This window comes from Sinocyclocheilus rhinocerous, unplaced genomic scaffold (genome assembly GCF_001515625.1).
Source record: "Sinocyclocheilus rhinocerous isolate Xijiao unplaced genomic scaffold, SAMN03320098_v1.1 scaffold1655, whole genome shotgun sequence".
Classification (NCBI taxonomy): Eukaryota; Metazoa; Chordata; class Actinopteri; order Cypriniformes; family Cyprinidae; genus Sinocyclocheilus; species Sinocyclocheilus rhinocerous.
Window position 1 is genome coordinate 798,245 of NW_015655597.1, and position 14,326 is coordinate 812,570.

Below are 14,326 nucleotides of genomic sequence, written 5' to 3' on the forward strand. Positions count from 1 at the left end.
TTTCCGGGCTTTGTGATATCACAAAGCGGCTCATTGGAATATCATTACAAATAATTCCCGCCTACAGAAATTCGAATGGGTGGGGAGGGGCGAGGTTGTGGTTAGAACGCTTGGTTGAGTGAGTGCATCAGACGAGACAATGAAGAAGAAGTGCTGCTGCAGAGTTAGTGCATCAAAGAAAACGAAGAAGAGCTGCTGTGCTGTAGCGTAAAATTTTCGGCATGTCTAGAACAATTCTTACAAGTATAACACGACGTAGCTGGGCGCCGCGGACAGATGGCGAACGGCGCCGCCGGTGTGCCTACACTTTAATTTTAAAGACGTGGCGCGACGTGACGCTGCGCTTCTCGTCCGGTGTGCGACCGCCTGAAACGCTGTTTTTTACTGGACTTCTTGTGGAAACTGGTGGAAGTGTTTTTAAGCTTATACTTTTATCAAAGTTAAAATACTTCCCCAATATTTTATCGTAATATGCAGAGACAACTGTAATAATTAAATCATATGCTGACTCGGTGACAGTTCCGGAAGTAAAAATCCCATTCTGTAAAAAAATTTCAAGTCTGTGAATCAAACAAACAAATCACATCAAAATAACTCTTTAGCACCTGCCCACTCAAAATTAAGCACTGGGAATGATGTAATAGTCAGTCTACCTAAACTCAAACTACTTTAATATTTCACAAAAGCATAAAATTTATTGTTTCTAAATACTAAATCCAAAGCTGCATCCGAATACTACCCTACTACAAAGTATGTCCAAATTTCATTCACACTACCCATATTCATACTATATAAAACACACTGTTTAGCGGTCATGGAGTAAGTTCAAATTCTAATGTAGAACCTACTCAGACACAGTATACAATTTCATACAAACTGCAAGTTTGTAATGTTGTGATTCACCATGTAAATTGTTGTTTTGGTACAAACAACCTGGTTGTTCAAACAAAGACTTTTTAAAGGGGTCATATGATGTTGCTAAAAAGAACATTATTTTGTGTATTTGGTGTAATGAAATGTGTTTATGCGGTTTAAGGTTAAAAAAACACATTATTTTCCACATACTGTACATTGTTGTTTCTCCTCTATGCCCCGCCTTTCTGAAACGAGCCGTTTACAAAGCTCATCGGTCTGAAAAACGAGGTGTGCTCTGATTGGCCAGCTATCCAGTGCGTTGTGATTGGCCGGATACCTCAAGCGTGGGACGGAAATGATATGCCCCTTACCATACTGTGATGCTGTCTCCTGGCAGGACCGTTTTTGAATCATCGCTTCGGCCGGGACACGGCATCAACAGTATGTGAGGGGCGTAACATTTCCGTCTCACGCTTGAGGTATTCGGCTAATCACAACGCACTGGATAGCTGGCCAATCAGAGCACACATCGCTTTTTCAGACCGATTAGTTTTGTAAAAATCGACGCGTTTCAAAAAGGCGGGGCATAGAGGAGAAACAATAATGTACAGTATGTGGAAAATAATGTGTTTTTTTAACTTTAAACCGCATAAACACATTTCATTACACCAAATACACAAAATAATGTTCTTTTTAGCAGCATCATATGACCCCTTTAAAGGAAAAAATACTTCTGGAAACAATGCAGCTGAAAAAGTGGGCGGAAACTGCTGCACTTTATTTGTATCCTGACCAGTCCCGACATAGTGACACTTGCTAAACCAATGACGTGAGTTTGGGGGAGGGACTATCGATTTGGCTGACCAATAACACACAAGGGAGTGTGTGCGAAAACGTGCTTGAAAACAATCATTATTTTTGCATTTCTGTTTAGTGAGGTTTGTGGTGCAGAAATTACACACTTCACCTATCAATTTTGAAAAATTGTACTTTAACACTTTACAAATAAATAACAGCTCATTACATAAACTCTGCATCCATCAAGTCTACAGATAAACACTGAACTACAGTAGGCGGAGGTTAGATGAATATTTGCATGGTTCTTAAAGGAACAGTCACAAAAACATTCTTTTAAAAGGGCCAGAGAAAAAGATTTGCAGTTTGCAACTAAATTGTCACTGTTTTCGGTGCAAAAACGTCATGGGCATTAAGAAAATGCTGCTAATGGTGGAATATGGTCCTTTTACAATCATTCTGTCACTATTTCCGGCCACAATTGTTTATCTCGCGATTAGCGAACAATATACAGTTACTGAAAGAATGAACTGTGACATGTTATGGATATTCCCTTAATAAACTTTAACGCCGGAGACTCATGGCAGAGGAGCTGCACACAGACTGTAAACAACACGAACACTAGTTTGTACGTCATCTCATAATTTAAGCACAGAAGTATTCATAAATGTTAGATCAGGCGCACAGAAAAGCCGAAACTAACGTGCAAAGTGACCAATTGCAGACCATGCTGTATATTATCATTATTAGGCATGTTATTACCGCGTTCAAAGTATTGTAATGCACAGATCTAAGCATTTACACTAACATTTACGTAAGGACGGTTTCGTATGATCAGCTATATCCAGCCCAGCAGCATGCAACTGCGCATATTAAACACTGAGGCCTTCATCTGGCTTGGGCCGTTGCAACACATTGAACGCTTGTGCCCAACAAACCGCCATTTTACAACCGTTTCATATTATTGAACACACACACACACCTCATTATTAAAAGCGTTGACGGCATCCATGGTGTCCCGTCTCTGCTTTGTTGTCACTTTCTCCGGAAAAATCAGAAATATGTGCTGTACTGTCCTCCAGCGGGCCGCCCCAACATGTCCGCCCCTGGCAGCAGACAGACAGCTCGGACTCGGAGTCGGCGCGGTGCTCGCGGTGCAGGATGGATTGAGAGGCTGTTGTTGCGTTGAACGGCCACTAGATAGCGCTGGAGGAACACATGAAAATCCAGAGCGAACTCACATGCATTTTATAGCCTATACGGTTTGATTACATACCAATACAAACGCCTTATAATACTTTTACAGGCATTAGTTTACATTTAGTTAATAACAAATATAAATATACAAAAATGCCTTTAAAACAAACACTGAAATTTAAACATATTGCCATGGTAAATGCAGACACTGCTAATTCATATGTAGGCTAAACAAGTTTTCAAGTAATATATAAACATCTTTCATAAACATGATTTTCTACATGTTTCCACAGAGTAAGAATTATGGGATTAATTTTCCGCCAAAAGTATTGCTGTCACGGATAAATAATAATAATAATAATAATAATAATAATAATAATAAGCGAAACCCAAATTTAAAATTGTAAAAATATATTGCACAAAATTTAAAAATGAGATTATTTGCCTTTACCTAGGCCACATCTTAGATTTTAGGGTGATTCTGCCTTATGTCCTTGGAAACAACTCAAAATTATGATGCTTTAAAAATGGCAAAATTGAGGTGAGTTATACTGTTAAGTCTAGATGGGGTACAGATACAGCCACTGTGCATGCGCACATCAATATTGCTTAATTTTTGTCACGCTGAACAACAATAATTACTGTATTTGCATTATTGTAAGGCTAGATTGCCTTATTGGCTAGAAGAGGAGATGAAAGCAGAGAAATATAACCAAGGAAAACAAGATTTTGTGTGCAAGTCGGGTAATTTTGTATTAATATTTCAGTTTTGTGCAATATGATTTTAAATGTTTAACGTTTTTTAAAAAAAAAATTCAAATGCGTTATTAAATTTTTGGTTTAAGCTTATATTTTTCGATCTGTGACCATTGTTTGCTAACTAATATAACTTCAAAACATACAAGCAAGTAGCAAATAATAAAGAGGAGCATAGAAACATATTACAAACAACAAACAAAGAGTGCTTTCAGTATTTAAGATTATCTGAACGTTTTCCATTCAAGAACTGTGAGTGATTTTTCTTCATCTTTACTGTTGTTTTTTACTATGACATCATAGACAGCGGGACATCTTTTAAGCTGCATTCACGCACGGATCTCTTTTGAAATATAAGTAGGCCTAATGTGGTTTGTCCTGTCCGTTTAATCGCTTAAGACACAACTGGCTGTGTTTACATTAATTTTGCGCCATAAAACCATTTTGAGACGCAAGTGCATGTGCATTAAACCACGGAGTCGCGCACAGCCGCATGCGCGAGCAGTCTTCACAAATAAAGCGCGCTTCAGCATTTGAAACTGAAAGCAGCCTTCTGTTAGTGAGGTTCATATTTTAAATATACAAGTCCACTGCATTCCAAACCACATAAATGATTACTTCGTAGAGCATTTGTAATGAAAATACCGACGGGCGAGACCGCACACTTCAAGTGTAACATCAAACAAAGCGCGCGTCTCTCAGCGCATCCGGTGCAATGAAGCCCGCGAATGTCCTTGTAATTCGCTTCAACCTTTCCGAACTTTATGAAAGATTATTTTACGGAAGGTTCAAGTGGTGTATGTGTGTGAGCAAGCAGAACACGGGTGTTTCTAAAGCAAACTCAGCGTCATCGCGCATCTGGTTAAAAACTAAGCTCAGAATCGATTCTGAAATTCTCAGAATCCAGAATCGTTGGAGAGAGAATCGCGATGGATCGATTTTTTCTCCCACCCCTAATAAAAACTGAGCCGTATTGGGTCGGACTGTCCGTACGGTATCTGTGACAGGACAAACTTTTATTGATGTATTAAAAAGATTTTTAACATTAACAAAACAGGTAGCATTAAAGGGTTAGTTCACCCAAAAATGAAAATTAGCCCATGAATTACTCACCCTCAAGGCATCCTAGTTGTATATGACTTTCTTCTTTCAGACGAATCCAATCGGAGTTATATTAAAAATTGTCTTTGATCTTCCAAGCTGTTTAATGGCAGTCAGCGGGTGTTGCAGTGCATCAGTCCAAAAGAAATGAAATAAAGCGCATCCATTCATAATAAAAAGTGTCTCACACGGCTCCGGGGGGTGAACAAAGGCCTCCTGTAGCGAATAGATGCATTTTTGTAAGAATAATATCCATATTCAAAACGTAATAATCACTTTAATCTAGCTTGCACTAGGTTAACAAGGTCTCCACGCGTTCATTCAAACTTTGCTTTTATTTTTAAATTTTGTGCAATATATTTTTACTTGCATTTTTACATTTTGGTTCCACGCTTATTATTATTTTTTATCCGTGACCGCAATACTTTTGACGGAAAATTGATCCCATAGAAGAATCACTTACGTAGATTAAACACTACTCGTAACTAATTCGTCTGTAAACTAGGGTACAATCATCATAAACATCTTTTTCGACATTTATTTTATACAGAAGATGTGTTAAAGAAGAAAAATAGCCCAAATGATCCTGTTCGACCTAAAACCAAAATATGAACACATTGAAAAGTCATGTGTTTTGTGTATTCCAAACATAACAATGATTATATATATTCTGTGTTCCTAGATTATAAACCATGAAAAGATGGTTTGACTACAGCACATATGGTTTATTAAATGCTTTGGGCTTAAATTCAGCTCATTATTCCAAATGGTGGAGACTGCCTGATGTTCCCACCACCCTTGAATGATAAAACTGATGATCCAGTCCCTCTTTCATGAGCAACTGCATTTGCTTAAAACTTGCTGTAGGTCTGTAATAGGAAACAGCTGATGTTCAATGTGTTTCTGAGATGAAGATCTTTTCAAATTAAAAAAGACAAAAATGATTAAGAAGCTTTGAATACATTCATGACAAAGCATTACGTCAGCTTAGAGGCCTTCTTTGGTCCTTCCACTAAATTCACTTCAGAAATGAAGCAAAGGAATGTACACTAACATTCAAAAGCCTGGGGTCGTTTAAGACGTTTTCATGTTTTTGAAAAGAAGTCTATGCTCACTTAGGCTGCAGTTATTTGATCAAAATGCAATAAAAACTGTAATACTGAAATATTACATTACTATTACTACTATTACTAAAAATAAAAATAAAATAACTTTTTATTTTTATTTTAATATATTTTTAAATGTATTTTATTCCTGTGATGTCAAAGCTGAGTTTTTAGCATCATTACTCCAGTCTTCAGTGTCACATGACCCTTCAGAAATCATTCTAATATACTGATTTGGTGCTCAAGAGACATTTGATAGTATTATTATCCATGTTAAAAACAGTTGTGCTGCTTAAAGGGGTCATATGATGCGATTTCATTTTTTCCTTTCTCTTTGGAGTGTTACAAGCTCTTGGCAAAGACTGTAATACTTTTTTAAGCATTCTTTGATTAATTCTAAGTTCAAAAGAACAGCATTTATTTGAATTAGAAATCCTTTGTAACATTAAAAAGGTATTTACTGTCACTTTTAATCAATTACAATGCATCCCTGCTGATTAAAATGATTAATACTTTCAAAAACAAATCTTATAGACCCCAAACTTTTGAAAAGTATAGTGTAAGTCTAACTCCAACAGAGGGCAGCATTTAGTTAAAGACAACTCATTCATTTGAAATGTAGTCAAAATTTGTTTAAAAACGATTCATATAATGATGCTGGGAAAAGTCTGCAAAACATTTCCAAATATAATGGTGTTTATTTATATGATTTGTTAAAATTTCACAAACATTCAAACTTTTTCCAATAAGCTCAGTGTCAGTGATTGATGAGCATATTAGTAAATTATGAGTGGATTATAAAGCTCCTCCCTTCATTTAAATATTTACCACCCTTATTAATGTTCATAAACATAGTGTTAATGTTTGATGGACATTCTACGGTCCTCTAAAACAAATGGCTTCGATCCAAGAGTGAAATCATGAGCTAAAACAGATTACGTAACCCTGCCTCTGGCTGCTTGGACTGCTCACTGTCATTGTCTTAATGTAGGAAGAAGGAAATAGTGAGATCCAGAGAAAGTGTCCAGCTTTACTATGGTTTATTTTGCATGCCTAAGTGACTGGTGAAGACAGAGATATTGTGTAAGACCGTGTAATTTAAACCATGATGTTTGGCATCACACTCCTGGCATTGTGTTTTGCTCCAAACGTTTTAAATCTGATTGTGAGAGGAAAAAGGGGTTTTGAAACCAGAATGCGCTCAGTGCGAGTGGATACGACCCTTGAGGGACAAAACATTACTCAGTATGAATCTCCATGTTGCCATGGTATATCTGAGTAAACTTGCTACCTTGATTTGGTTTATAAAATATCCCATCAAATGTCTAAATGTATTGACAGCTCAGGGAACAGGTACAAAGACAGTTTCCAAGTTGGGATGAGAAGAGGCTGCTAAAAAACAGCTTTAGTCTAAGTCTGCATCCCTTCTTTGTGAAAATATTCCCCTATAGATTACCTACTCTTAGATATTGTTTTTGCTGATATTATGCTCAAAAAGTAAAAAAAGTAAGATGAAATTCTGATTGTAATGTAAATCACTGAGATCCTTATAACACTAGCAGATTACTTAAATAAAATGCATATAAATATCAGTTGTCACTCTATATCTCCCAATAATATGCCTTAGTAAGATGATATTTAAATGCTTAGTTGTATGACCAAAGCTCTGTAGTTTTAATTTTGGGGAGCAAAACATATAATGCAATGCAATACAATGATGATTGAGAGATGGGCAAATACACATTCCTCAAAAGCCTGATGTATCATATTTGATACTCACATTTCAACATGAAACATAAAGTATCAATCAGAACACAGAAGGCATGTAGTGGATTGTGAACAACAAATTTTTAGAAGTTGTGTATCAAATATGGTACAGCAGGCTTTATAGGGTTAAATGTATTTGATTGTGGGTTACAATATACTATTAAAACATATTTTCTGACATTAAAAAACATAATAAAAAGTAAACAACAATGCAATGTTTGTTTTACTGGCACATTTTATTTGTCATATATTTTGATATCAAGATGCAAGTGTATGAAACCATGTAGGACGTTAACAACAGCATTTTACAATATTTTTTTATTTTTGAACAGAACTCCACGACAGTGAATGGAGTTCCTGGTCCATTTAATTGGCAATGCTGCATATCCTCTCAAAACTGGCTTATGAAGGGTTTCATAAACCACCATGCACTGACCCCTCAACAACGGCTCTACAACTAAGGACTGAGCTCAGCATGAATGCCTGTGGAGAACGCCTTTGGGCGTCTCAGATATCTGGTATCTTATGTCTGAAGTTGTTGCTGTTTGTTTTGTTCTGCACAATATTTGTGAGCTGAACAAAGAAATGTTTTTGCCTGACTGGAACATCACAGATGTTTTGCAAGAGCCTGATCAAGATGTGTTTCATGGGGTAGGAGGGCATAATGCTCAAGTAATTCGTTAGGCTGTGATGACTCTCCTGTAATGTGTTTACTTTGTTATCTGCACAACCATTTATACTAAATGATACATGTCAAATTATAGATTAAATAAAATTACACACATTACACGTAATAGTTTTTTAATAAAAAATTAATTTATTGTACAAAGACTTCAATCTGTTTGTCAATTACTTTTTTACATAACAGAAACAATGGAGTGAAATTACAGTTGATAGATGAGAAGTGTCATATATTTTGATATCAAGATGCAAGTGTATGAAACCATGTAGGACGTTAACAACAGCATTTTACAATATTTTTTTTATTTTTGAACAGAACTCCACGACAGTGAATGGAGTTCCTGGTCCATTTAATTGGCAATGCTGCATATCCTCTCAAAACTGGCTTATGAAGGGTTTCATAAACCACCATGCACTGACCCCTCAACAACGGCTCTACAACTAAGGACTGAGCTCAGCATGAATGCCTGTGGAGAACGCCTTTGGGCGTCTCAGATATCTGGTATCTTATGTCTGAAGTTGTTGCTGTTTGTTTTGTTCTGCACAATATTTGTGAGCTGAACAAAGAAATGTTTTTGCCTGACTGGAACATCACAGATGTTTTGCAAGAGCCTGATCAAGATGTGTTTCATGGGGTAGGAGGGCATAATGCTCAAGTAATTCGTTAGGCTGTGATGACTCTCCTGTAATGTGTTTACTTTGTTATCTGCACAACCATTTATACTAAATGATACATGTCAAATTATAGATTAAATAAAATTACACACATTACACGTAATAGTTTTTTAATAAAAAATTAATTTATTGTACAAAGACTTCAATCTGTTTGTCAATTACTTTTTTACATAACAGAAACAATGGAGTGAAATTACAGTTGATAGATGAGAAGTGAACAATTTGAAATATAATTGAAAAACATTGCAGCATATAAGTACAAAAAGTAATATTAAAAGAAAAAGCAGTAATGCATAATGAATTAAAATAATGAACTTCAGTAATGACCTTACATATACAAGTATGAAAAGTAAACATTAAAAAAACTAAAAATTGTTCAATGTGTAAAATCTTAAAATAGAAGCAATGGAGTGCAATTATAAATTGAAGTGTAAATGAACAATTTTAAATTTTAATAATTGCACAGTACGTTAACAAAAAAATAATATTATAAAGACACCAAAAAGATAAAAATATATGGTAAAACGATTTAAAATATACAAGTATATAAAAAAAACTGTAAACACCAAAAAAAGTGTTCAGTCTTTTAGTAAAATCTTTAAACAATGAAAACAATGGAGTGCAATTATAAATTGGAATTGTTATACTATAACATATTCCTACTCCGGCTGTAAGAATGAAGAGGACGACAATGGGGTGAATGTGCTGTTTTCCGTGTCGTCCGATGTGCTTGGCAGGGGCGTAGCAGCCGCAGGGGACGGGGGGACATGTCCCCCACACTTTTAGAAAAAGGTGATTCTGTCCTCCACACTTTGTTTGACCTATACCGCCGATATTTCAGCCCCAAAGCCCCAAGTCCTGCAGTTATTTTTAAATTATTTTAAAATTTGTCCTAAATAACATGAGCTAGACTTGAACTTCCATCACCACATGAGCAGCACATGCAACTGCTAGGCCACTTCTCTGACAAATTTTTTTCTTTTATTATTATTCGTTTTTCAACTTTGAATCATACTTTGTCATGCGGCCCAGATATTTCCATCCATCAGAGTATCAGTCATGTCTCCACTTGTACAGCTTCCTCTTAAAGTAAGCATGTAACATGCAGGTAATGTGCAAGCACATATGTGTGTTTGGATGCCAGCATGCATTGACATTAGGTGGGTATATCTGAGTACGCTGATACACACTGACAGTAAGACGCTATAAAACCCCAGAGCCTAAGCACTGTGTGCTGCCTAAAGAAAAATGACAATCAAGAACGCAACCACTGGCAAACTGAGCTGTGTCTGACACATGTATCAAGTGGGAAAAAAAATAAAATTGTGACTAAATTGTGAATCAAACTATTAATGAATTAACAATCTGTATTTAATTGGATCATGCTTAATGTTGCCTGATATTCCAGCAAAATAACTAAATATCCTTTAAAAAAGACAAAAGAAAAAAAGTAGCAAAATTGCATAGATACATAAGACTAGTTTACAGTGAATATATGATTTTTTATTAATTCTTTTGATAGTTTTAAACATAAACTTGACAAAATTATATTATATAAAAATATATTTATAAATAAAGTATATATTTGTATCTGTCTAAACTGGGTAAAAACTGGATCAAAATGACCTGCAACAGTCCAAAAGGATTAAAGGAAAAATATCTCTGAACCATATGCAGTGTCTGCCTATTAATTATTGATTTGAATGTTAATAATTTAAGTGGACTTTGTAAAGCATATTTTGAATTTAGTGGTTCAGATGAATAGAGCTCTGGAATGAGCAAGTGTTGGTCTTTCACTCATGCATGAACAATTAGTCTAAGAGTCTCATCAGTTAGTAATAATTTAGTTTAATTTAGATTAATGATTTCAGTGTAGGATAAAGTGGTATGGAAAATGAATGCATGGATGATTTCAGTGTTCATTCAGTTTTTTGTGAGTGCAAAGGAGGTATAACTAAAATATATTAATATGTATTTTATTTTGTTTTTTGGTCAAATACAATGAAGTCACTTTCCAACCAGTCACATTTCATTGTTGGATTATTTTTGGCATTTTCTGTTTTCACTCTGAGCTGCAGCTGAGGTAAAGTTTTACTGTATCCTGTCGATGGAAGCCACTGGGTCAATATGAAAGTCCTTATAGATGAGCTGCACTACAGGTGCCACAGCATCACAGTGATCCGACCCAAATCCAGCTGGTACTTCACGAAAAATCCCCTCTCTACAATTCCATCACAATTGCAGACGAAATAAGCAGATCTGATCACTTTTTTGAAGAGTATTTATGGAAAATGATAGAGATAGAAAGAGGTGACGCTTCTGGACTCTTCTTGAAGCTCCAGTTCGATTTGTTTTCCATGTTGTCAAAAGCACATTGTATTTCCTGTAAAATGGTGTCTGCCTTTTTGGAAGATAAGATGCTTGTGAAAAGACTTCAGGATGAGCGGTATGACCTGGTGCTCACTGATCCTGCCTTAGTAGGCGGCGTGTTTTTAGCTCATTATCTAAAACTCCCTCTTGTTCTCAATGTATACGATGGATCACAAGCGGTGAAGGACATTTTGCTATAGCACCCTCTCCGTTGCCTTATGTACCTTTACTAGGCTCTGGCCATACAGATAAAATGAGTTTCCCTCAAAGGGTTAAAAATGTTTTATTTCAGAGCTTTATTTTCTTCCAGGAAAGATTTGTGGTTGGTCCACATTATGATGCACTAATAGATAAGTATTTTGATTACAAAACAGACATTGTTAGCCTCATTCAAGCTGCTGATTTGACTCATGAGGACTGATTTTGTCTTTGAGTTCCCGAGACCAATCGTGCCAAATGTTGTTTACATGGGTGGATTTTAATGCAAACCTTCCAAGCCTCTTCCTGCAAATCTGGAAGTGTTTGTGCAGAGTTCAAGAGACCACGGCTTTATTATTATGTCATTGGGAACACTTGTTAAAAGTATCCCCACCGACATGGCCAACAATATTGGAGACATCTGGAGACATCTTGGAGATCGTCCATCCACCATGGGCAACAACACTCTTATCGTGGACTGGAAACCACAGAACGACCTCCTGGGGCATTCCAAGATCAAAGCCTTCGTAGCCCACGGAGGAACCAATGGAGTGCAGGAGGCCATATACCATGGGGTCCCGATCCTGGGCATTCCTTTGTTCTTTCGACCAGTTTGACAACTTAATACGTGTTCAGGAGAAAGGACCAGCCGGTGAGGCCTTTGGACTCGGCCGTCTTCTGGATCGAGAATGTGGTGAGAAATAAAGGAGCGACTCACCTGCGCTCAGAGTTCTATAAGATGCCATGGTACTTGTACCATTCTGTGGATGTCTTGTTGGTTCTCTTGTTGTTGGTTGTTGTTGTGTTTGTGTTTTCTACAGTTGTAATAATCAGATATGTGTGTTATAAAACGATGTTAATGATGCTATCTAGATTTTTATACTTAGATTTGCATGCAAAAACAAAATAACTGGGGAATAAAGAATTTACTCATACCATTACTTAATGATTTGATAATTTCAACTATATATATATATTTATTTTTTTGCAAATGCAAAAGGTGTTTCTTTTTAAAGAACTTTCAGTGTTTTAGAGATGACATAAATGCTTCCAATAACTGCCTTTAATTAAATATTAAAAAAGCACTAATACAAAAAAAAACAAAAAAGGAAACATTTAATACATTAATATTTATAAAATACTGCTGACAAACTGCGTAATTTTTAAATACAAGTTGGTATATGAACAACCAGTTAGTAATTACACTGATCCATGTCTCATGCTGTGTGTCTATCACTAAAACAAACAACTCAAAATTCATTTGTTCTGGAATCGGGCTACATTGGTCACCCTGTATGTTTATGATTCACTAAAAAGAACCAGCTCATAATATTTTTTCATTCAAGAATTGGACTAAATTGGTCAAATTTAACCGAACAAACTTCAATGATCCCTCAGATCCCTTAGGTCGGTTAGTAGTTTATTGCAGAACAACTCATTTTGTCGCCGTGAAACGAAACAGTTATAGAAAATGAAAAGTTAAAGTACAGCTTCAGTCTCCTCCTGAAGATCTCTATACCTCTATATCTCTATATCTACTTCACTCAGAGAAACTGTCAATCACAGCTGTCAGTCATGACAGCTGACCCCATTTTCATAGCATCAAATAACTAAAACCAACCCTATTAGAAAAACGAACAATTGAACATACATCAGCGTGATAAGTACTACATAAAATTACAGAAACCAGCTTTGGGAAAAATGTATTTGAAATATAAATAAATTATTATTACGTTAATTTTTTTTTGTAGTTTGGCTCACTTACAATTCATTTACCTGGAGAGGGCAGGGGTTTATGACCTATACTGCAGCCAGCCACCAGGGGGCAATAAAAATGTTTTGGTTTCACTTCTCAGGATGTGTGTGGTTTAAGATTTAACAAAAAGAACGGGCTCATCAGAGTCATTGGTTTGAGAATCAGAAAACTGGTCACACTGTATGTTTATGATTCACTAAAAAGAATAAGGCATTGGACTAAACAAACGTGCAGATTCATAGTAGTGTTGTGGTGTCGCTGAAAAGTACATGGATGGAACCAGTTCTGAATAAGAAACGACTCAGATTCCAACTGTAAAATAATAAATAAACTGATTAATTTTAAGCTCCATGGTATAATATTACATAAAATCAGTTATACATGCATCCTTGAGCCATACTTAAAAAACCACAGGGCTTATGTTTCCTGTTTGAGGCTATAGCTGCAATCTCGGTTCAGGTTAGAGTGCTTTTTCAAACTCATGTTGGCAGAAGAGGAGGAGAGATGTGTCATTGTTAGCATTCTCTCTGATGTTTTGGAGCAACTTGAGCTCATGGAGGTCACCGCAGAAGGTCATTTAATGTGCCACATGTGCTAACATGCTTGCTTTATTCAGAGAGACTCTCTGATAGGCATAACGGTGTGAAGATATTACCCCTTTTATGCACGATTAGAGTGAACCTTCAGAGCAGCTGTGCCTCTGATTGCATCCAGCTATGGATGCTATTCCCTTTTTAAAGAAATTATTACAAAAAAATAAAATAAAAAATCAATTTAAAAATAATAAAAAATAAAATACTATATATAAACATTTACCACAATTCAAAAAGTTCCAACAATAGCCCAGTGGTCTCCACCAGCAATCCATACTGTACTATTGTTGGAAATGTTTGGTGATTAAATTGTGGTTGTGTGATGTGGTTTTATAAAAAAATTTAAAGGGGTTTTTAAATCCATACCAATTACTCAAGATGTTGACAGACCATGAACACAACCAGCATTCCAACATATCTGGGTTTTTGTACATAAGAGCAGCTGTTTTACTGACCATGAATAACTGTTTGTGGGT

General features: G+C 36.0%; 1 protein-coding gene and 1 pseudogene across 1 annotated transcript in view; one reads left to right on the forward strand and one right to left on the reverse strand.

The window, feature by feature from the left end:
- Nucleotides 1-2,856, reverse strand: part of LOC107718735 (splicing factor, arginine/serine-rich 15-like) — a 13,881-nt gene extending 11,025 nt beyond the window's left edge. Inside the window, exon 1 of the mRNA XM_016525947.1 lies at nt 2,633-2,856. Coding sequence (XP_016381433.1) covers nt 2,633-2,662 — 30 coding nt within the window. The 5' untranslated portion in view covers nt 2,663-2,856. The remainder of the gene's footprint in view (nt 1-2,632) is intronic.
- Nucleotides 2,857-10,835: 7,979 nt separating this feature from the next.
- On the forward strand, nt 10,836-12,206 carry LOC107718775 (UDP-glucuronosyltransferase 2B17 pseudogene; annotated as a pseudogene).
- Nucleotides 12,207-14,326: the final 2,120 nt, after the last annotated feature.